The sequence below is a fragment of the Octopus bimaculoides genome, chromosome 27, assembly GCF_046866305.1.
Source record: "Octopus bimaculoides isolate indiv1 chromosome 27, ASM4686630v1, whole genome shotgun sequence".
NCBI lineage: Eukaryota > Metazoa > Mollusca > Cephalopoda > Octopoda > Octopodidae > Octopus > Octopus bimaculoides.
Genome location: NC_142954.1, coordinates 19,270,428 through 19,295,884, shown reverse-complemented (window position 1 = coordinate 19,295,884; position 25,457 = coordinate 19,270,428). Strand labels below are relative to the sequence as shown.

At 38.5% G+C, this 25,457-nt stretch overlaps 2 protein-coding genes across 4 annotated transcripts in view; both read left to right on the top strand.

The window, feature by feature from the left end:
- Positions 1-16,388, top strand: part of LOC106868983 (uncharacterized) — a 30,232-nt gene extending 13,844 nt beyond the window's left edge. The window contains exons 1-5 of one of the 2 annotated variants that reach the window (XM_052977282.2): positions 1,429-1,628; positions 4,777-5,215; positions 7,111-7,212; positions 12,399-12,539; positions 14,028-16,388. In XM_052977282.2, the coding sequence (XP_052833242.1) occupies positions 1,556-1,628; positions 4,777-5,215; positions 7,111-7,212; positions 12,399-12,539; positions 14,028-14,943 (1,671 nt within the window). In that variant the 5' untranslated portion in view covers positions 1,429-1,555 and the 3' untranslated portion in view covers positions 14,944-16,388. Of the gene's footprint in view, positions 1-1,428; positions 1,629-4,776; positions 5,216-7,110; positions 7,213-12,398; positions 12,540-14,027 lie in introns of those variants that run through there. The other variant, XM_052977283.2, reaches the window with a different exon arrangement.
- Positions 16,389-24,171: 7,783 nt separating this feature from the next.
- LOC106868984 (uncharacterized) overlaps positions 24,172-25,457 on the top strand; it is a 46,496-nt gene continuing 45,210 nt past the window's right edge. The window contains exon 1 of one of the 2 annotated variants that reach the window (XM_089343423.1): positions 24,172-24,338. The gene's annotated coding sequence lies outside the window, so the exon portion shown is untranslated. The remainder of the gene's footprint in view (positions 24,339-25,457) is intronic. The other variant, XM_089343421.1, reaches the window with a different exon arrangement.

The following is a 25,457-nucleotide window of genomic DNA, read 5'->3' as shown; positions in this document are numbered from 1 at the left end:
ACTGGAAGACGTAAAAGTTAAAAAATAAAAGGTAAAAGATATATGTTTGTATGTGTATATATATACACATATATGTACGTGACACTCCGTCGCTTTACGACGTCGAGTGTTCCAGTTGATCCGATCAATGGAACAGCTTCTTGTGAAATTAACGTGCAAGTGGCTGAGCACTCCACAGACACGTGTACCCTTAACGTAGTTCTCGGGGATATTCAGCGTGACACAGTGTGACAAGGCTGACCCTTTGAGTTACAGACACAACAGAAACAGGAAGTAAGAGTGAGAGAAAGTTGTGGTGAAAGAGTACAGCAGGGTTCGCCACCATCCCCTGCCAGAGCCTCGTGGAGCTTTTAGGTGTTTTCGCTCAATAAAGACTCACAATGCCCGGTCTGGGAATCCATGATCCTAGGACCACGAGTCTGCTGCCCTAACCACTGGGCCATTGCACCTCCACATACACATATATACACATGGGTATATAGATATGTTTATAAATATGATGATACCTGATATATCCATGTATATAGTGGGAGAAGCCCACATCATTCTGTTTAGGTCTTCCATTCAACAGAACTTGTTTTAGAAAGCTGTTCTATACCAAAACGTCAGAAGAAAGAAAGAAAGAAAGAAAGAAGGAAGGAAGGAAGGAAAGGTAGAAAGAAAGAAAGAAAGAAAGAAAGAAAGACAGATAGAAAGACAGAATGAATGAAAGAATGTGTGTCTGTGTTTGTCCCCCCAGCATCGCTTGACAACCGATGCTGGTGTGTTTATGTCCTCGTCATCTAGCGGTTCGGCAAAAGAGACCGATAGAATAAGTCCTGGGGTCGATTTGCTCGACTAAAGGCGGTGCTCCAGCATGGCCACAGTCAAATGACCGAAACAAGGAAAAGAGTCAAAGGAAATCTGGAAAATTACGCTGTGTAGAAGATGGGGGGTAGGTAAAACTTCCCCACTCTATTACATGTATGTATGTATGTATGTATATATATGTGTGTGTGTGTGTGTGTGTGCATTTTATAATGGGTCAACAACGTGGCAAAGCCAAAGTTGTCTTCCTTCGTAGTTTCTTAAAAGTCTTGAATTAAAAGTTAATAAAAAAGAAAACAGAGTAAATAGAGAAGGAAGAGGGGAGAAAATGGAGAAAGGCAGAGGATGAGAGGAAAAGAGAGTGAGAGGAAGAGAAGGAGCGATAGAATAGAGCAGAATCAGAGGGGGGGAGTCAGCGAATGACAAGAAGAGTGAGAGTGGGAGAGAAGAATCAGCTTGTGAAAAGGAGAAAGAGTAAGAGAGAAAGAGAAGTCAGAGCAGAAGAGGCAGTGTGAGGAGGAGTGAGAGAGCCAGAGCATAAGAAGACGATAAATGTGAGGGGGGGGGGGTTAATGCAATCAGAATAAGACGGAAAGAGAGAGAGAGAGAGAGACAGAGACAGAGTAATAGAGAAACGGAGAAAGAAAGTCAGCGTATGAGAGAAAGACAAAGTATGAGGGGGGAAATAACTGGAGAGAGAGTAAAATAGAAAGACTGAGAGTGAAAGAGGAAGAGAGTGAGAGGTAAAATGGCTGACTGGGGTGGATTTACGGAAGATGATCTTCGCCAACTTTCCTACCCGTTACCCAGAACTGATAAAGGTAGAAAAAGAAATGTCTACCGTCTTTCTATTTCTTGGATTAGTTTTTTTGTTTGTTTTATTTTTTATTATTTTTTTTCATGGATTACTTTGTGATCTTATTGATTTTGTTGTTTTAACGTGTCAAACTTGTACATTACTTTTGTGCGCGTGCGTGTGTATACCCTGATGTGTGTGTATTTACGTGGGTGTACACGTGTGTATGATTCTGTGTATGTGAGTGCGTATACGAATGTGTATATGTATGTGTGTCAATGGTTGTGTGTGTATGTGCGTCAAATGTACACGTGTGTGTATGTGACTGGGTGCATATATGTATATGTTAGTGTGTGTATATTTGTATGTCAGTATCTACGTGAATGTGTGTGTGTGCTTCCTAACTTTGTTGTTGTCAACCTCGATCCATTAAGTCCGACAGATCTACGCTCAGACACGTTCCAAATGTAACAACCACACCATAACGTGTATGTTGGTACCTTACACATTATGAAGACCCATTACTACATCATCCAAACACGTCTTTCCTTGTCATTATTGTCTAGTCCCAACTAACAAGACCTAAATAATCAAAAGAAGTCCCGATCTTGACCACCACACCCTCTTTTATTATTTATATCTAGATATTTATTTATTCATTACACTTTCAGACCTCGTCTATATAAGACTTCTTACTTTTAAAACTTCTATAAAGATTTAGCTGTTACTTCTAGCACTTAGGGTGAACACGTAAGGAGGGCTTCCTTCCTCTTTTAGAATAGCTTGACATTCTTAAGAGTTGATTCTGTGGTGCTTTAAAAGAAGTGGCAAAGGCATTGGGTCGGGTTGGGTTGAGTTAAGATGTGTTCTGTAGGAAAGGGATGAAAGCCACTTCATCACATGCAGATTTTCAAGTTGTTGAATGAGTTTTCATCGTTCTGTTTTACGCGTTTTGATCTTTATTAATCTGTATAATGATTAAAGTGTGCTAATTAACTTAATTACTTCTCCAGTGTTTATGTACGCTTTATCTCTCTTGCATACAGCACACGCGCATACATACAGATGCATAACTACAGTTTGATGCCCCCATCAAAAATGTATGTTTATTAACGAAATTTTGCAGAAATACGTTTTCGAGTGTGTAAATTTAGAAAACAAAATAAGAATTTGTCTACTTGGGGGGCGAGGGGCTTCGTATCGTTCTCCTATGACTTCATTTCCATTTGGCATTTTTCAAATTGTATTTTTTTTTTCCGCATTTCTATGTTTAAAACAGCATCTCGTAATGTTCACTGGATCTAATCAATTTGACGGCCAGATTTTTAATTATTTATTTTTTTAACTAAACACTTTGAAACTTCGAAGACTAGTAGAATGTAGATCCTGTTCACTTTCGAAAGCGTATCTCTGCAAAATTTTATTAACGATTATACGTTTTTCAGGAAGCAATATCGGTGGGGCACCAAACTGTAGTTCTCTCCACCCCTCTCTCTCTCTCTCTCTCTCTCTCTCTCTCTCTCTCTATATATATATATATATATATATATATATATATATATATATATATATATATATATATATAAATATATGTATGTATGTATGTGGTAAAGTTGTTGAATCTGTACTTAACAACTATGACCTCCAGTGCAAAACGGGAAGGGACTTCATGCAAAGGACATTGAAATCAAAACAAAAATTCTACAAAAATATGGTGTTTTATTGTTTATAGAATATACTATAAAACGGTAAAATAAGTTTAATTTAATTAATTAGTCGGCATTCTTTCGCATTTAGTCTTACTAATCACAGGAGCCTTGATTGGCTCATAAAGTATTATTTACACTACACGTGTTGAATCACAGAATGTCTACAAAAGTTCTAAGATGCGCTGTGCCTTATTTCTGTAAAATGGTAAAACTATCGAATCTGTGCATAGAACCAGTAATGGCTTCAACACGCTGTAGAATCGGCTGCTGACAGTCGTGCATGGGCATCCTTTGACCCATGGCACGGTGAACTCAATAGGAACCGGCTTAATACCTTCCAGGTAAATACCCGTTACGAGGCAGGACATGACAGGCGGATATGGAAAAGTACAGGATGGTCTGAAAGTCTTGTCACCACCTGTAAATTTTAGGGTTGGGTTCAGGTTTTAGAGTTAGGGTCAGGGTTAGGGATAGGGTTTTAGAGTTAGGGTTAATCCCTAATCCTAACCCTAACTCTAAAACCCGAACCCTAACCCTAAAACTAGTACAAACGCACGAACGATGTCATAAATAACAGTACCGCCGATAGTTGTTGTTGACAAACAACGGCAGTAATTTTATTCAAGGGGAAAGATCCCATTACACCGCCACAACGTGTTGTTGACAAACCACAGCAGTAATTGTTTTGAGAAACACTGTGTTATAGGGTTACTCTCTCTTTTACTCTTTTACTTGTTTCAGTCTTTTGACTGTGGCCATGCTGGAGCACCGCCTTTAGTCGAGCAAATCGACCTCAGGACTTATTCTTTGGAAGCCTAGTACTTATTCTATCAGTCTCTTTGCCGAACCGCTAAGTTACGGGGACATAAACACACCAGCATCGGTTGTCAAGCGATGTTGGGGGGGACAAACACATACACACACACATATATATATATATATATATATATATATATATATATATATATATATATATATATGGGAGAATTAACGAAAAAAACAACAACAGACGAGGACAGGTGGTGTAAACAACAAAAGGATGTATTAGTTTAACGCTCGGGAATACAGAAAGTCTTTAATGTTTCGAGCTACGCTCTTCAACAGAAAGAATACGGAGAAAACAAGGAGAAAAAAAATTGAATGTTTTGGTCAGCGAACAATCATAGCGATCATACATATATATGATGGGCTTCTTTCAGTTTCCGTCTACCAAATCCACTCACAAGACTTTGGCCGGCCCGAGGCTATAGTAGAAGACACTTGGCCAAGATGCCATGCAGTGGGACTGAACCCGGAACCATGTGGTTGGTAAGCAAGCTACTTACCACACAGCCACTCCTCTGCCTAAATTTTGTATTAATTTTTTTGTCTTTTTTTTGTGGCTGTTTTGTGTTTTACTGATTTTTTTTTCTTTCTCTTTTTATCCTTTTCCGTCCCTAATCTCACTGCTGACACCACTACCAGAGAGAAATCTCCATGCGTCTGCTAAGAAACAGGCCAATTTTGGCAAACAGAGGAACAAGAATCCCAAGGATCGTGTTATGACCAGCCCAAAGAAGCGAGTTACTTTGAGTGATGTCGTACAAGTGATGCCGGTCGATGAAATGTTAAGTCCAGCTAGTATGTTCAATGGAGAAAATGGTGTCCCGGGCGCCAAAGAGGGCCCAAATGCCAACAAACCCAAAGTACCTCAAACTCCACCAAAGTCTGTCCTGAAAAATTCCAAATCTGCAGAACGTAGAAAATTGCAGAATTCTTACAGTTCAGAGACATCTTCTGTGAATGAACCTTCACAAGGGACACCTTTGCAAGAGACCCCCTCACAAGAAAACCTTTCACAAGAGGAGTCTGCAACACAGAAAGAATTACCTTGTCGAGAACTGGATGAGCAAGAAGCTCTAAGGTAAATTTATTTATTTATTCTTTTAGTTTTGTTTCAGGCGTTGGACTGTGGCCATGCTGGGGCACCACTTTTAAGGGCTTGAGAAGACACTTGCCCAAGGTGCCATGCAGTCAGACTGAACCGAAAACAGTGTGACTTGGGTAGCAATCTTCTTACTAAAGACCTGCCTGTGCTTAGCAACCTAAAGTTGATAAAAACAAAGAAAGTAAAAAGAAAAATAGAGATTAAAAAAAAAAATGAACAGAACAAAAGAACTGGATGAGTAGGTGGGATTTTCCCCTGTGAAACATTTGTGGGGAGTCATGGTTAGGGGGATTGAAGTGTCTGAAAGTATTGCCTGAGTTGTGTTGCAATAATAGAGTGGACAAAAAGGTGTGGTTTAGCCTTTTGTGTTGGTTAAACTGCAAAGTCAGAGTCATGGAAGTCTAGTTTATCTGTTGTCTTTTCTTTTCTTTTGTGAGACACAAAAGCAGACACAAGAAAAAACAGAAGAAGCAAATGAAAAATAAAAACATTAAAACACAAACAGCAAAAGTCTAAAGGACATAGGAGGGGGTGCTGAAAATTTCCTGACTTTAAGGCTATCATAACGGCCGAGTTGGCGACCCAACCTTCAGAGTTCTTTGACAGGGCTTAGAAAAACTCAGGACCCCTGCAATAAATGTGTGAATCTGAGAGAGGAATATGTTGAATAAAATCATAATTAACTGATCCTCCTGTATTTTCTTTTACCCAGTGCTTGGAACTTTTCAGCACCCCCTCATGTGTGTGTATATATATGTGTATGTATATATATATATATATATATATATATATATATATATATATATATATATATATATATATATATATATATATACATACACATATATATGAGGTGGTGCCAAAAAGTTCCTGATTTTAAGGGTATCGCAAAAGGCCTGGTTGAAAGCCCAACCTTCCAAGTTCTTTTAGAGGGCTTAGAAAAACTAAAGGACCGCTGCAATAAGTGTGTGAATCTGTGAAGGGGAATATGTTGAATAAAATCACAATTAACTGATCCGCCTGTATTTTCTTTTACTCAAAGACAGGAACTTTTCATCAGTCTCTCATAGTCCGAGAAAACCATGCGTTGTTACATGGCTGAAGTGACCAGAAGTGGGGAGAGATTGAGAAAATGGTTTTTGGAGTCAGGGAGAAGGTAGATTATAAAAGTTAAAAGTAAAACCAGAGATTTGGGGCTTCCTGGTTTTTCTGACAAAACCCTTTGTAACCTTCATCCTGTCTTTGTCCTTACATGTTTTTGATTTATATTAGCCCTTGTGGCCAATAAAACAGAATTAATTATTATCATTATTATTATTATTATTATTATTATTATTATTGTGAAGGCGCATGGCTCAGTGGTTAGAGCATCGGGCTTATGATTGTGAGGTTGTGAGTTTGAATCCCGAACCGGGCTGCGTGTTGTGTTCTTGAGCAAGACACTTTACTTCACGTTGCTCCAGTTCACTCAGCCGTAGAAATGGGTTGTGACGTCACAGGTGCCAAGCTGTATCGGCCCCTTTGCCTTTCCCTTGGATAACACTGATGGCAGGGAGAGGGGAGGCTGGTATGCATGGGCGACTGCTGATCTTCCATAAACGACCTTGCTCGGACTTGTGCCTAGGAGGGTAACTTTCTTGGTGCAATCCCATGGTCAGTAGCAGTATTATTATTTTATGTGTGTGTATATGTGTGTGTGTGTGTGTGTGTGTATACATATATATGCACTTATCTCACTGGTCTGAAAGGGTCCAGTAAACGCCATGAGCAAATCCCCTTATTCTATATCAAACCATTGACGAAATTTGAATCAGAACCCCCAAAAGAGTATACCTAAATATTTGTGCTTTTTCAATTCCTTCCTGTTGCAGCCGGGAGTTGACCCAAATTGAAAAATTCCAACACCAACAGAAACTTATAGAAGAAAAGAATAAACAGACCCGGAATTTCCTTGCTGAAGCCATTAAAGACCGGTAAGTGCTGCATTTAACCTTCTTTGGAAGTTCTTGTATTTAGTTTTTTGTATTTCATATGTAAGATAATTCTTCGTTGGAAGCTAGTGTGTTGAAACAGATTTTGTTGTATCTTGGGAGGGTCATTATGCCAACAATAAACACACACACTGGTTTAATTTCACTTCTTTTATTCTCATTATTATTATTAGTCAGTTGAAGATAGTGAGCTGGCAGAATTGTTAGCACTCCGCATAAAATGCTTAGCAGCATTTCGTCTGTCCTTATCCTTGAGTTCAAATTCTGCCAAGATCGACTTTGCCTTTCATCCTTTCAGGGTCGATAAATTAAGTACCAAATAGAAGACTGAACCAAACTTCTATGCCTGTTTTGGCACAGTTTTTACAGCTGGATGCCCTTCTTAACAACACCAACCACCCTGCAGAGTGGACTGAGTGCTTTTTATGTGGCACCAGCACAGGCAAGGTCAGTTTTGGCATGGCTTTTACAGCTGGATAACCTTCCAAATGCCAACCACTTTACAGTTTGAACTGGATACTTTTTATGTGGCACCAGTGCCGGCAAGGTCACCAATTACTTGCAAGACAAAGAACCTTTGAGAGGGGAGAGGCCAATGGAGGAGGTGGAGGAGGTGGTCTTGTGTCAGATGATGAAAGGTTAGAGTCTGACAGAGAAACAGAAACAAGTGTCTTGTTGTAGAGAAGGTACATGATTATCCGGCCAGAGAGAGAGAGAGAGAGAAAGAGAGAGACAGAGACACAGAGAGAGAGAAAGAGAGATCAAGAATATATATATATATATATGAGATTTTATATATATATATATATATATATATATACTAGATTATCTAGTATATATATATATATATATATACCGGAGTAAGCACATAAATGTGAAACAAGGTGGAAAAAAGAGTACTCAAATACCAGAGGTAGAGCAATATGCTTTTAAATAATATATATATATATCATCATCATCATCATCATCATCGTTTAACATCCGCTTTCCATGCTAGCATGGGTTGGACAATTTGACTGAGGACTGGCGAACCAGATGGCTGCACCAGGCTCCAATCTGATCAGGCAGAGTTTCTACTGCTGGATGCCCTTCCTAATGCCAACCACTCCGGGAGTGTAGTGGGTGCTTTTATGTACCACCGGCACGAGGGTCGGTCTGGTGGTACTGGCAACAGCCACGCTCAAATGGTGTTTTTTACGTGCCACCTGCACAGGAGTCAGTCCAGCGGCGCTGGCAATGACCTTGCTCGAATGTTTTGTTCACATGCCACTGGCACAAGTGCCAGTAAGGTGACACTGGTAACGATCACGCTCAAATGGTGCTTTTTACGTGCCACCGGCACGGAAGCCAGACCGCTGCTCTGACAATGATCCCAGTCGGTATATATATATATATATATATATATATATATATATACATGCTAGATAATCTAGTATATAGGTGTATAGTTGAATTCAAAGGTAATAAATACCATTATATATATATATATATATATATATATATATATATCGGGTCAAAAAAGGTTCATTCATGAGACGTGACAGCAAAGAAGAGCACACATTCACTCTCTGTGCACAATTAAACTCGGAAAGTTTGTGAGGAACCCATTGACCCAATTTGCTGACTTTTCCAATGGCATGCAGGTGTCGATGAATGGTTGAATGACCAAATCCAAGCTTCTCTCCTAGTTCCTCCACAGGTATGATGAAATTTTGTTCCATCAGTGTTTGCAGGACATCCTTGTTAAGTTCTACAGATATTCCAGTCTTTTAGGCTGTAGTTTCCAACCCAGAATTTCTGGAACCACCATTAACACTGGCTTATGCTTATTGTCTGATCCCCATATACTGCATTGATATTCTTTGCACTTTCCGTTGCTTTGTTACTTTATTAAACTCCTAAAGCAAAATTACTGTTAAAATTGAACTGTACTCTTCAAAACTTGCACTAAGAATAAGCACAAGCTAAAATTACTACCTGTTTTTATCGTAAGTTCATGCAGGTAGTTTATCCCATCTCCCTCTGACTTTTAGTTCATGCAATTGAAAAAAACCACATTATTTATGGAATGACCCAATACATATGTATATATATATATATATATATATATATGTGCGGGTGGCACATAAAAGACACCATTTCGAGCATGGCCGTTTTCGTGCGGGTGACACGTAAAAGCACCCACTACACTCTCTGAGTGGTTGGCGTTAGGAAGGGCATCCAGCTGTAGAAACTCTGCCAAATTAGATTGGAGCCTGGTGTAGCCATCCGGTTGCACCAGTCCACTGTCAAATCGTCCAACCCATGCTAGCATGGAAAGCGGACGTTAAACGATGATGATGATGATATATATATATATATATATATATATATATATATATATACAACGGGCTTCTTTCAGTTTCTGTCTACCAAATCCACTCACGAGGTTTTGGTCGGCCCGAGGCTATAGTAGAAGACACTTGCCCAAGGTGCCATGCAGTGGGACTGAACCCAGAACCATGTGGTTGGTAAGCAAGCTACTTACCACACAGCCACTCCTGCAAAGTTACAATCTTTACAACTTAACAACCTGATATAATTATAATTACAATACAACATAGAGTTATTTACGTTCCCTACATTATACCTTTATCGTAACATGAATAATTTCTGCTTATATCCAGAATTGATAACAATCTGAACCTTACTTTTAATGTCTATGAATGGTTTTGCAATACACAGTTACCCCCTTCAACTATAGTCTACAAGCCTAAATATACTTTAACTCAGACATGTACACATTAACCCTTGTTGTGTTGTTGTTGGCACTCCGTCGCTTACGACGTCGATGGTTCTAGTTGATCCGATCAATGGAACAGCCGGATCTTTTTTAAAACGGGGGCCACATTTTTCATTAACGAAACACTTTGAAACTTGGAACACTGGTAGAATGTGTCATAAAACATCTTTTTCTCTTAGTCTTCTTAAAAAAAAAAGAAATCCCTAAGTTATTCCATGTGAAAGTTGTCGTATTTCTGTAATTTCAACCAATCACTGACTTCCATTCAGCCGATATACATTAAGTGCCGACTACATAAACAAACGATTCTGAAACAATTCTATCGGTAATAGGGTTAGGGTAAAACAGCAAATTTAAAAAGAAAAAAGCAAATAAAACGAAGAAAAAAAAAAGAAAATGAAAAAAGCAAATTTAAAATGAAAAAGGCAAATAAAACGAAGCTATGGCTTAATCAGCCAAAGGAGTAAATATAAACAACTGAATACTTGTCAATGATTGGTTGAAATTATCGAAATAAGACAATTTTTTACATGAAATAAATTCGATAACAAAAATATTTTTCTGTTCTATAACACAAAATAGATAAGTATATGAAGTTTGAAAGTCTTTCGGTACCAAAAACACTACGTAAAACATTAATGAAAAATGTGGCCCCCGTTTTAAAAAAGATCCGAACAGCCTGCTCGTGAAATTAACGTGCAAGTGGCTGAGCACTCCACAGACACGTGTACCCTTAACGTAGTTCTCGGGGATATTCGGTGTGACACAGAGTGTGACAAGGCTGACCCTTTGAATTACAGGCACAACAGAAGCAGGAAGTAAGAGTGAGAGAAAGTTGTGGTGGAAGAGTACAGCAGGGTTCGCCACCATCCCCTGCCGGAGCCTCGTGGAGCTTTAGGTGTTTTTGCTCAATAAACACTCACAACGCCCGGCCTGGGAATCGAAACCGCGATCCTATGACCGCGATTCCGCTGCCCTAACCACTGTGCCATTGCGCCTCCATTAACCCTTGTATTTTGGACTTTACTCGTAAGCTTGTACTGAGACCTACCCACAACGCGATAACACTTCATGACATTATTCTCGTATACGATTTAGCTATGCATCTGAGTATGATAATATACTATCAGACTACTTTTCTATGATAGAACCCTTTACCCTTCAGTTTAGCATTTATATACTTTTCACCTAATCGCTTCTCCCTCTCCGACTCTTATGCAGATAATTACTTGTTGATTGGATGTGTATCTCTGATAAATACTAAATAAAACGCTACTCACATATCCATAAGTACTTCCCGAAGCCCATCCATTAGTAAGCACCCACTTGAATATTCATGCCTTAAATATTATTATACTTATATGTATTCTTATAATTATCTCTATTCTTGTTTTATTTTGTTCTTTTGTTTTACTGGTCTTGTAATTTATTGATAGTCCTAACGGACCTGAACAGCGCTATTGTTTTTAAATGTTATCTGACCAATTAGGTTGAAGAATTTACTTTGATCTCACCCCACTACGCATAGGGGCATTGGGATTAGTTTTCGGCCAATAGATAACAAATATTAACATCGCACTAAGGTTTTACCCAGTCTTTCTTTCTTTCATTAATGTAGTTACGTATTAATTTTCCCCTAACGGGTTCAATTTAAGTTATTTCTGCCAACTCCTTTCATAATGCTATATCTATTAAATAGCAGTTAGCCTCTGACTTCTGACCCCTGTAGCATGGACTGTACCATTAAACCCACCACATAACATTCTACCTTCACTACTTCCCTCAGTATAATGGAAACCCAATCTAAAACGCAGCCTACGGATATATCTGCTGAGAGTGACTTTATTTGCTTACCACAAGATGGAATATCATGGATTATAATAACACCTTAAAATGAAGGGTAATTTTGCAGATTAACACCTGCACGATCTTCACTAGGGCATTAGGGTGAGGGTTTTAGGGTTAGGGACGTAATTCCCTAACCATAACCCTAACCCTAACCCTGACCCTAAAACCCTAACCCTAACACCCTAGTGAAAATCGTGTGGGTGTTAATCTGAAAAATTACCAAATGAAGTTCTTACCTTTCCTTACCATCATGCAAGCATGTGTCCTTCATTTCCAGTCTCCTATGACAAATCTGTTTGGCCATGGGGAGATATTACTTTACTTGGAAACAGGTGAGGGTTGGAAACAGCAAGAGCATCCAGCCATAGAAAATCCACCTCAACAAATTCCATCCGACCTATGCAAGCATGGAAAAGTGGACGTTAGACACTACTGCTGTGGACGATGATGATGTTCTGTTTTAGCTCCTATATATTCACCAGGTTTTTTTGGGTTTTTTTAAAATTCATTGTATGTTTCCACTTCCTTTATTCCATAGATGGGAGAAAGCAGAAACAGAAGCTGTCTTGTTGACCAATTTACAAAAAGAACTTTCACGGCTGGACGACCTTCTTACTGCTGATGTGTCCATCATTCGAGACAAAATCGAAACTTCCAGCTTGGAGTACCTTGAAGCCCAGTATGTAGAAAAATATATATATATATATATCCATATCTATTATGTTTCCTTCATTTTCCCTACCTCTAAATTGATATGCACTGTATCCCCATCTCTAAATTGTGTGTTTTTATTCTCTCTGTCTCACATTCACCTTCTAGCTTGAGGGTATGCTATCTCTCTCTTTCTCTCTCTCTCTCTCTCTCTCTCTTTCTCTCATATTCACCTTCTAGCTTGAGGGCATGCTGTCTCTCTCTCTCTCTCTCTCTCTCTCTCTCTCTCACAAAAAGGATTAGTCATTCCTGTACTTCAAAGTTTCGCTCTTAACGTAAGACACACGCAATATTGCGTGCTTCTTATGACATTAACAGTTTTTAACTCTTATTTCATGCAACAGAGGTGCTTTGGCACCTTCGCTCACAATTAATGATGATAGAATTTTACCTTTATGGCATTATGTTACACCTGGCTGTTTATATTAATTTGCGTGTGCGTTTATGTGTTGATGGAAGGAGAGAAAAAGATACACACACATCTCTCCTGTTTTAATTCACCTCTCTTGAAATATATCATCATCATCATCATCGTCATCATTTGATGGCCATTGTCCATGCTGGTATGGGTTGGATGGTTTGACAAGGGCTGGTAAGCTGAGAGGCTGATTTGGCATGGTTTCTACGGCTGGATGCCCTTCCGAATGTTAACCACTCCAAGAGTGTAATGGGTGCCTTTTACGTGCCACGGGCATGGGTGCCAGTTGCGTGACACCTGTATGTGCCATGACTATGATTTCACTTGGCAAGCTTTGTCCATTTTCCCATCTGCCAGGATCAGTCACAAGACAATGAAATCCGCAGGGCCTGAGGCCATAGTAGAAAACATTTGCACAAGATGCCATGCAGTGGGACTGAACCCAGTAGCATGAAGTTGAAAAGCAAACCTCTAAACCACACATCCATGCCTAGACCTCTATACACACACACACACACACACACATACATACACACACACAAGCTATTTCCTCCATACAACTCTTAAACCCTCCAAATAAGTCCTTATATGGTGTGTAGGATTGAGTGAAACATTGAAGAACATGGAAAATAAAATGGCTTTATTTTGTATCACCTTTCTTTCTTTCTTTCTTTCTTTTTATTTCTTTCTTTCTTCATCTTTCTTCTTCCTGTCTTCTTCTTTGTATCCTCTTCCTCTTCCTCTTTTACTTTCCCTTCTTACTGCTCTTCTCTCCCTCCTCCCCTTCCTCTTTTTCTCTTTATTCTTCCTATTTCTTTCTCTTCCCCTCTTTTATCTTCCTCCCATTATTTTTCCTCTTCTTTCTCCTCCCCCTTTTATCTTCTTCTTCCCCTTCTTCTTCCCCTTCTTCTTCTTCTTCTTCTTCTTCTTCTTCTTCTTCTTCTTCTTCTTCTTCTTCTTCCCTACTCTTCTTTCTCTTCCCCTCCTTTGTCTCCCCTTCCTGCTACCATCTTTCTAACCCTTCTTCTGTCTTTCCAGGAAGCGTTACGAGAAAGCCGAGAAGGAATTCATCAAATGCAAACTGGAGATGTTCCGCAAGGCAGAACTGAAAGAACAACTCACCGAACATTTGTACACAATAATTTACCAGAACGAGATGAGGAAAGCGCAGAAGCTGACTGAACTGATGGAGAAGTTAAAGATTTGTCCAATGTCGGATGAGGTGGAATGTATTCTTCCTCCAATGCCACCAGTTCCTATGTATAACCCTGTTAACACGATACACTCCCCCTACAAAGACATTTCCACCACCACTGCCAACACCACCACCACAACCACCGACACCACCACAACCACTAACACCACCACAACCACAACCACCAACACCACTACTTCTAGTGTTACTCCTTCTAATGCTAGCAGTACAGATAAAGAGCCAGTAATAGCTACTGACGTCTGTCCCGAGAAAGAGACCCCTTTGACCACGCCCACAGCCACAACACCGTCACAGTCTGAGGACAGCCACACTGCTGAAACGTGTGCCAACGCTTGTCCCTCTGAAGGAACGGAGTCAGCCCCAGAAAGCTCGGAAAACCCCAGTGGAGATCTGCTTACCGAAACACTGTCTGAGTCGTCGCGAGTGGGATCAGGGGACGACGTGACCCTTACTGTCTCCAGCCCTGTCGAAAATAACACCAGTAACATCATTAGTGGCGGAAATAATAATAATAATAGTAGCCTTAGTAGTAATAATAATAGTAGTACTGTTAACAATAGTGATAGCAGTAGTAGTAGTAATAATAATAATATTAATGATAATAATAATAATCCTGACAACAACAACAACAATAGTAATAATAATAATGTAACAGTCCCTGCCTCAGCAATGCAACACAAGAGTGCCAATGCAAAGGGAGATAATCATAACGAGGGGGAGGGAACTGGTGATAGTTGAGATTGTAGGAGAACCAGACTAAAAGCCTTACCATACTTTTTTTTTTTGATCTCTTTCGGTATTTTTTTCTCCTTCTGGGAGTTCAAATCTCATTCATCCATACAAGGTCAAAGTCATCTGTACCAGGGGTTTCTCATTTTTTATAAATATGTTTTTTTTCCTGTGTAGTCTATTATAATTCTGCCACTTGATCAATCAACCTGTACTCAGTTGTACTTTTGAGACACATAAACACTATTCATTGTGATAATGATGAGGCATTTGATAGATTTACAAGCACTGGGTATTGTGCTTAAATAAGGTGGTACTGCTGATAATGATAATAATAATAATAATAGGGGTTTGAATAATTCACCTTTGGAAACATGGGTGTTTTGCTCAACATCCTTAAATAACTCTAATTCAGGAACCTTTTGAACGGAATGGGCTACTCGACCTGAAGAAAATTCTAACCGGGCCCCATCTGCAAGGTCATGCGCTGTTTATCTTGATATAAGATCACCATGTCGCGCACATATGGTTGTGATGCATGTGCCTGGTGTACCCTTATCAGACGGGTAGTCATGATGGGTATACTGGGCTTCGTATATTTGTACCCTATTGTCAGTTTGATGGCATGCACTGCTCTCTCACTCAATAATAGCAATTTCAAATTTTGGCACAGGGCCAATAGTTTTTTTTTTTTTTAAGAAAGAAGAAATCAATTATATTGGTCCCAGTACTTGACTGGTACTTATCCATCCCAAGAGGATGGAAAACAAAATCAACCTCAGTGGAATTTGAGCTCAGAACACAAAGAACGGAAGAAATGGCACTGAGCTAATGATTTTGTCACCTTGATGGTAGTGATGATGATGATGATGATGATGGTGATAAATCTTTCTAATTTTGGCACAAAGCCTGAACTTTTGGACGGGAGAGGGCTTAGTTGATTCCATTGATATGCATCACCCCCACCCCCAGTCCTCGACTGGTATATATTTATTTTATCCACCACAAAAACATAAAAGACAAGGTCAACCTCAGTGGAATTTGAACTCAGTATGACTAGAAGTGCTACTAAGCATTTTGTTCGGCATTTAACGTCCATTTTCCATGCTGGCATGGGTTGGACGGCATGTCAGGAACTGGTAAGGTCAAGATGGGTATACTGGGCTTTGTATATTTTACCCCAGTGTCACTTTGATGGCATGCACTGCTCTCTCACTCTATAATAACAATAATATCCTTTCTGCTAAAGGCACAAGGCCTGAAATTTGGTGGGAGGAGGTAAGTCAATTACATCGACCCCAGTATGCAACTGGTACTTAATTTATCAACCCTGAAAGCATGGAAGGCAAAGTCAACCTTGGCGGAATTTGAACTCAGAACATAAAGACAGACAAAATACTGCTCAGCATTTCACCTGGCATGCTAATGATTCTGCCAGCTCGCCACCTTAATAATAATAATAATAATAATAATAATAATAATAATAATAATCCTTTCTACTATAGGCGTAAAACCTGAAATTTTGAGGGGAGGGGTACATGATTACATCAACCCCAGTGCTCAAACTGGTACTTTCTGAAAGGATGAAAGACAAAGTCAACCTTGATGGAATATTAACTTGGAACATAATGCTCAAAGAAATACTGCGAAGCATTTTACTGAGTTTGGTAATAATTCTATTACAGACAAGACAAGGCCCAAAATTTGAAAGAGGTGGTGGGAATTAGTTAATTAAAATCTACTTTAGTATTTGACTTGCTCTTTATTTCATCAACTTCTAACCCCTAAAGCCCTTTCTGTTCAGAGTCAACTTCATCTTTTTTCCTTCGGGGTTGATACGATAAAGTACCAGTCAAGTATTAGGGTCAGTTTAAAATTCCTATGGAACAGAAAATAACCCCCAAAATTTGTGAGGGAAACTTCTTGGACCACCAATTATAAATTAATTTTTAATTACTTAATGTAACTCAGTAAGACATTAAACTTACTGGGTCCATGGAAACTTTTGTAAGGACCGTGTTATGAGATAATGTTAAGGCTAAGACTGACTTTACCTTTTATCTTTCAGGGGTCAATGAAATAAAGTATCTGATATACTATGGGGTGCATTTAATATTTCTATGAAACGTCCTTAACACATAAAACGTGACGGGCCACAATCATGGCCGTCAGGCACAGGTTGACAGGCCATGATCATGGTCCAGATAGATACATTTAATTTATGGGCGTTTGTTGGGGGTCTAATGTCACTCAAACGATCTGATACCCCCCAGAATGCAAGAAGATTAATAGTTCAACTAATGACTTTTCAGATAATATAAAACTTGCCACCATTAGATACTAAGAAGATATTTTAACTATTTTTTGTTTTTTATGTGTGTATGGTAGTTTTTTTATGGTGTGTATGAGACGTGAAGAACAACAGTTAAGTCAAATAAGCAAATACAATCATTCATCAACAGGTGCTTGCGTAGTATACTTAAAATCAGATGGCCCGAACACATAAGCAATATGGAGCTATGGCAAAGAACGAATCAAGTCTCGATTAGGGAGCAAATATTTAAGAAAAAGTGGAAGTGGATTGGTAGCACAATTAGAAAGGACACACCAAATGTAGCGAAAAGTGCTTTACAGTGGAATCCGGATGGATATAGAAAGAGGGGTAGGCCTAAGAACTCATGGCGTAGATCAACACAAAAGGAACTAGAGAAAGGGGGACATTCATGGCAGAGTATAAGTACAGAAGCGAGAAATTATGCGACATGGAATTCAATTATAAGTGGCTTATACTCCGCGTTGGAGGGTTAAAGGCAAGAAAAAGATGGTAGTCTCATTTTCATAAAATGTGCTCAGCAGTCCATGCTGTGTAAGTGCAAATCCCAGCACTGTATGGGTTAATGTGAATGGAATTATGATAGATGACTGAAATTAATGTTACTTTTCATCCAACTGGGTTGATAATATAACACCAGTTGAATAACATGGATTGATTTAACTCGTTAGCATTTAAATTGGCTTTATCCTGTGAAATGCATTTAAGATTTCTCTAAAAAGAAGGGTGGTGAGCTGGTAGAATCATTAGCATGCTGTGCGAAATGTTTGGTGGCATTTCGTCTGTCTTTATGTTCTGAGTTCAAATTCCACTGAGGTCTTTATCTTTCATCCTTTCAGGGTTGCTAAAATAAGGACCAGTTGATCACTGGGGCCGGTGTATTTGACTTAACCCTCAGCTCCCTGAAATTTCTTGCCTTGTGCCAAAATCTGAAACCAATATTTTTCTTAAAGGCAGCGAGGTGGCAGAATTGTTAGCATACCAGGAAAAATGCTTAGCAACATTTTTTTTCCATCTTATGTTCTGAGTTCAAATTCTACCAAGGTCAACTTTGCCTTTCATCCTTTCAGGGTCAATAAGTATGAGTTGAGTGCTGGGGTTGGTGTAATCATCTTACCCACCTCCCCCAAAATTGCTGGGTTTGTACCAAATTGTGAAACCACTCTGCTTTTCATTTTTCTGATAGCGGTAATGATGAAGTAAAATACTGAGGTAGATATTCATATAAAACATCCTCGAATGAATTGAATTATAATAGAAGTCTGTGACTAACTTTGTCTTTTGTTATTCTGGGTTTGATAAAATAGGTACCAGTGAAACACTTGACTAGCATTTTATATCAACTGACCCCAGGAGGGTTGAAAAGCAAAGTTGATCTTGGTGCGATTTGAACTCAGAACATTGACCCTAAAAGGGTGAAAGTCAAAATCAACCTCAGAAGAGTTGCTGCCAAGCATTTTGTCTAGAATGGTAATGATTCTACCAGTTCACCCACCTTATAAAAATCTTAATAATAATAATAATAATAATAATAATCCTTTCTGCTAAATGCACAAGGCCTGAAATTTGTGGGGAGGGAACTAGTCAATTACATCGACCCCAGTGTTCAATAAGTATATATTTTATCAACCCTGAAGGGCTGAAAAGCAAAGTTAAGGTCAGAAATTTGAACTCAGAATAATAATCCTTTCTATTATAGGCACAAGGCCTGAAATTTGGTGGGAGCGGGTTAAGTCGATTACATTGACCTCAGTGTTTTACAGGTACTTAATTTATTGACCCTCAAAGGGTGAAAGGCAAAGTTGACCTTGGCAGAATTTGAACTCAGAGCATAGTGGCAGACGAAATACTGCTAAGCATTTTGCCTGGCATGCTAATGATTCTGCCAGCTCGACGCCTTATAATAATAACAACAATAATAATAATAATAATAATAACAACAATAGTAATAATAATAATAATAACAACAATAGTAATAATAATGCCCAGCTGACAACAAGGTATGCGATAAGGAAGAAAGAAAAGTCGATAGATGTGACAGGTTAGGTTGGGAGGTTAAGCAGTTGTGGTCACTGAAAAAGATGATAGTCTTCTTCTTCTTCTTGTACCCTTTTAAAGCCTAGCCAGGCTCATGGACCCAATTTCCTGGTTTCAATGGCGTATGTGTTCCCCAGCTGGACGGGACGCCAGTCCATCGCAGCGTTACTCATTTTTGCCAGCTGAGTGGACTGGAGCAACGTGAAATGAAGTGTTTTGCTCAAGAACACTACTCGTTGCCCGGTCCAGGAATTGAAACCACAATCTTACGATCATGGTGCTGACACCTTAACCACTAAGCCACGTGCCTCCACAAAAAGGTGATAGTAGTACCAATAATTGTCGGAGCCCTGGGAACTGTGAATAAGAATTTTGAGAAGTACATGGAACAAATAGGGGCTGCGCTTGAATACTCTGGAAAGTGCTAAAAAAATAAGGGTTGTTACCTTAGTTCACTGGTAGGGAACAGCTAGCACCGTAGTACATCTCCAGCGTTAGAAGCTGTGCAAAGACAATAAAATAATAATAGTAATCATAATCCTTTCTACTGTAGGCACAAGGCCTGAAATTTTGGGGGAGGGGGCTAGTTAATTACATCAACTCCAGTGCGTAACTGGTACTTATTTCATCAGTCCTGAAAGGTAAAGTTGACTGGCAGAATTTGAGCTCGACATAAAATTATTTTATTTATTTATTTATTTTTTTTTAATTTTGCTACAAGGGCCCATTTATACAAAAGAAGACATGTTACAAAAAGGGGTTACCAAAATATGTGAGTTTCTACACAGAATAGTTATGTAAAAAGAAAGGGAATAAAACAAAGACAGTTTTGTTATATACTGGGACATAGCTTTTATTTTGAACTTGTTTCAGTCATTGGACTGTGGCCATGCTGGAGCACCATCTTGAAGGGTTTTAGTTGAACAGCTTGGCCTTTGTACTTTTTGTTTTTAAAGTCTGGTACTTATTTTATTGGTGTCTTTTTGCTGAATCACTAAATTACAGGGACATAAACAAACCAATACCAGTTGTCAAGCAGTGGTGGGGAAAAAACGCAGACATAAAGACACAAACATTGATATATATATATATGTGTGTGTGTGTGGCTTAATGTTGGATGAATGAGAATAGAGTGCTCAATACCTGTAAAAGATATAGTTTTTTTATTAAAACTAAAGCTAAGAGTTTGTTTCACGATTTGAGTTTCACATCACTGCAATTGCCTGAGGATCACAGTGGCATGAAATTTATTGCAAAACTATATATATATATATATATATATATATATATATAGATATATACATACATACATACAAACACACATACACATGCATGTGTCTGTACATATATATGTATTTATAGATACACATCCATGTGTGTGTGTGTATATATATATATATATAGGGTGCGGTGAATAAATTGTTGTCCAAATTACACAAAACACTGACATCTCATTTTAACAGATATATTTACCAAAATTACATGAAAATATCTTGAAATACTAAAGAGTAAATTTATTCAATAAAATCACTATTTTAATACTAAAGAGTAAATTTATTCAATAAAATCACTATTTTAATACTAAAGAGTAAATTTATTCAATAAAATCACTATTTTAATACTAAAGAGTAAATTTATTCAATAAAATCACCACAGCCTCCAGACGACTTCAGAATCTCCTGTAATTCTTCTGGACGGTCTCTTTGTTTAAGTCGGTGAATGCTGTCATAATCCTTGCCTCCAGTTCATCTTTGGTGTTACAAGCAGTTTTGTTGGTCTCTCGCTCAACTGCGTACGTCATATAATAATCAAGGTAGTTGCAGTGTGGGGAGTTAGGTGGCCAGATGTTAGGGGTGATGTGGTTGCAGAAATTGTCTGACAGCCATGACTGGGTTCTCCTGCTTGTGTGGCAGGGTGCAGAGTCCTGTTGCCAGACACAGGGTCTTTCAGCAGCCACCCTCTTGACTCAGGGCAGCACTACCTCCTCCAGGCACTTGATGTAGGCCTCCGTGTTGAGTCTGAGGCCGTATGGGAAGATGAATGAAGGCATAATGTTGACTGGATGTTTGATTTTTATCACTCTCGGTACGTGTTTTGGGGACATGGCAACCTATCGGTTCTGTGAGTTCACCATCTGATCCTGGCAGAAATTATTCTCGTCTGAGAAAAACCAAAGCATGTTCGGTTGGAGGGGATGCTTGAGTTTATTCAAAAGCTTCGTAGCACAGTCTTTCCTCTTGTCCTTGATGGTTCAGGATAAAAACTGGCCCTTTCTAATCTTGTATGAGGAATACCAAATGTCTTCATGCCCAACCTGCCTGATATGAAACTCAGACACTTCCATGTCCCTAGTAATGGACCCGATTGACTTGGAGGGATCGTTGTCAAACAAGAAAAATAAACATGAAATGAATTCGAAAATATAAAATACATACATGAAATCATATTATGTTGTATTATATTACATATTTATATCTATCTATCTATATATATATATATAATTAAAACATAGGGTAAAAAATCAGATATTAATTAATATCAATTTATTACCAGGAAGCTAGCACATTTAAAGAATCAGAGAGATTCAGAAAAAATATCTGAGATCTTAGGGGATGTATATATATATATATATATATATTCTTCCTCCGTTTTTCCCTTCTTTGAACTTTCCTTGTTTCTGACGAAGAGCTCCGCTCGAAACGTCATACTCTCTCTCTTTCCTTTCCCGAGCGTCTAGTAACACTATCCGTATCACGTCCTCACGTTGATGTTTTTTGTTATTGTTTTTTGTCTTTTTCCTTTTTTTGAACCTATATATATATATATATACTCACACACACATACATACATATATACACACACGTATATATATATACATATATGTGTGTGTCTATTTATATATGAATGTGTGTATAAATAGCTATTGTGATTTTATATATATGTATATATACTATAAATATATTTTATATAATATATATTATACACACTTTGTATATTACATATATGTGTGTGTGTATATGTATATGGCAATGAGCACAGAAAAAGATGAGTGGAACACATTGTGTGTGTATATATTTATTGTACATATAAAAATAATACAAACAGAAATAATCTTTAAGATAATAAATTCTAAGATTAACCCAAAATTAGATGTGTTTGTGTGTGCATGGGGGGGGGGGGTGCAGTACATTACAGTCACTGCCCATACTTGACCTGATACTTTGTTTTCTTGTCCCCAGTGGGATGAAAGGCAAACTTGAACTCAGTATATAATGGTCATGCCCATCTCCAAGTTGGTGCCCTGGATGACACTGCCCCCCCACTCTCTATTCAATGGTGCCTTCTCAGATTTAGAAAATACAGTTTACCAAAATCTTCCTGCAGTATGTGTCCTGAAGTCTGACTAACATGCCTGTCACCAAGGGGTCGCACTGGATGGCACTACTATGTCACTATTCAATGGTGCACTCTCAGATTTACTATACTTTAGCATTATTACAAATAAGTACCCTTCCAGAATATTCTGAAGCACCCCCGGGCACCAAAGTCTGGTAATGGTTCCACTGTTCTACTACAGTCACCATCAAGCCCAACTCCATAACTGTTTTTTTAATTTTATTGACCTATTAAGACGAGAATAAGTAAGGCAAGGACCGCTTTCCACCTGTTAAAAAAAGTATGGAGCGCAAGTGTAATTTCAATAAAGAACAAAATAAGAATTTTTAACACTAACGTAAAAGCGGTGTTATTGTATGGGGCTGAGACATGGTGAACAACAGTTAAGTCAAATAAGCAAATACAATCATTCATCAACAGGTGCTTGTGTAGTATACTTAAAATAAGATGGCCTGAACACATTAGCAATATGGAGCTATGGCAAAGAACGAATCAAGTTTCGATTAGGCAGCAAATATTTAAGAAAAAGTGGAAGTGGATTGGTAGCACAATTAGAAAGAACACACCAAATGTAGGGAAAAGTGCTTTACAGTGGAATCCGGATGAATATAGAAAGAGGGGTAGGCCTAAGAACTTGTGGCGTAGATCAACACAAAAAGAACTAGAGAAAGGGGGACATTCATGGCAGAGTATAAGTACAGAAGCGAGAAATTATGCGACATGGAATTCAATTATAAGTGGCCTATACTCCACGTTGGAGGGTTAAAAGCAAGAAGACCTAGAAGAGTGAAAGGTAAATCAACCTCGGCAAAATTTGAACTTGGAATGTCAAGAACTGGAAGAAAATGATGATTGCAAAAACATTTTGTCTCTCTAGGCTTTCAGGTATTGAAAGATTGTAAGAAAGTACTTGATTGGTACTTTGTTTTATCAGCCTCGGAGCGGGATTTGAACTTGAAATGTAAAGAGCTGGAAGAAAATAATAACCACAAGACATTTTGTCAAATGCTCTGAACAACTCTCTCTAGGCTTTCAGACATCGAAAGATTTGGAAGAAAATACTTGACTGGAATTTTATTTTATTGGTTTAGAAGTGGGAATTGAACTTGGAACATAAAGAGGTACAAGAAAATACTGACCACAAGACATTTTGCTTAATGTTCCTAACAAGTCTATCTTGGTCTGTATTTTGTCACTTTGGTCTTTTGTACAGGAAATCGATAACGTGTAAGAAATTCAAGAAATTCAAGTTGTTTTATATATATATTTTTTCTTTTTGTCTCGTACATTTCCTGCTATTACTTGTTTTATTTTAATTGACGCCGCTTTAGGTAAAGATTGCCTAAGGCGGCGGTACGTGTGTATGTGCGTGCATGCGTCTGTGCAGAACAGCGTGTACTGTGGCATATGCACGTGCTTGTGTGTGTGTGTGTCTGTCTGTCTGTCTGTCTGTCTGTGTGTCTCACACACACACACACACACACACATTAGTCTTTGCGAAGCACCATGGTGATAATGTACAGCGCCACCTCAGCGGACACTAATCCGTTACGTTGTTGTTAGTGTTACCATGGAAACCAGCCGAGACTGATATATATAACATACAGACAGAAGAGCTTATATTTTGCATCAAAAACCGGTATATATATATATTATATCTATATGTAAATTATATCTTGTATACATTATATCGCTTTATATATACATATGTGTATTTGTGTTCGATCGTCTCTGAATTTTCAGCGAACATTTTGTTGTTGTTGTTATTGTTTGTGATGGTGGTGATAATGTTGTCGATGTTGTTTACCAGTTTCAAGCCATCTCTGTCCGTTAGATTTATGATGAAATATGCTTTCGTCAGGATTATTCTGTTTTGTTTTTAGTTAGGTCTTGATGTAAATCCTCCGTCGCCTGGCACGCAGCAGCAACACAGAAACTACGTTTCGTTTATATCTAATGTGTGTGTGTGTGTGTGTGTGTGTGTGTGTGTGTGTGTGTGTGTGTGTGTGTGTGTATACTAGATATAAATATTCAAATTATATCACACATATCTCTCACACACACACATACACACGTACACATATATTTTATAATATATTATATTGTATTATGTGAAGGCATGTAGCTTATTGGTTAGGGTATGGGTATTCTTCTCACGATCGTTGGGTCGTGAGTTCAATTCCCGGCTGTGTCTGTGAGCAAGACACTTCTCACTGTTCCAGTCCACTCAGCTAGTTGTATATGTAATGAGTTGTATATGTAATTCAAAGGACCAACTTTGTGACATTGTGCCACACTAAATCTTCCTGAGAACTACATTAATGGTATACTCAGCCACTTGCATGTTAATTTCACAAGCAGGATTCTATTGATGGCTTTTTCCTGGCCATGCTCATTGCTCTTGTGCATCTTCCACGTACAAATACTACTTTCTCCATTAGCATTCCTGTGATTCCAATGCACTTCTTGTGTACCATAGCTTGCACTTGGTACATCATATAGAATTCCTGCCCACACCTTTCCCTAATACCAAGCAGAAGAGAATAGAATCCTGTCTGTTTTCCTACTTAGTAGAACTTTAAGGGTGAGCTGGCAGAATCGTTAGCACGCCGGACGAAATGCTTAGCGGTATTTTGTCTGCCAATACGTTATGAGTTCAAATTCCGCCGAGGTCGACTTTGCATTTCATCCTTTCGGGGTCGATAAATTAAGTACCAGTTACGCACTGGGGGCGATAAATTGACTTAATCCCTTTGTC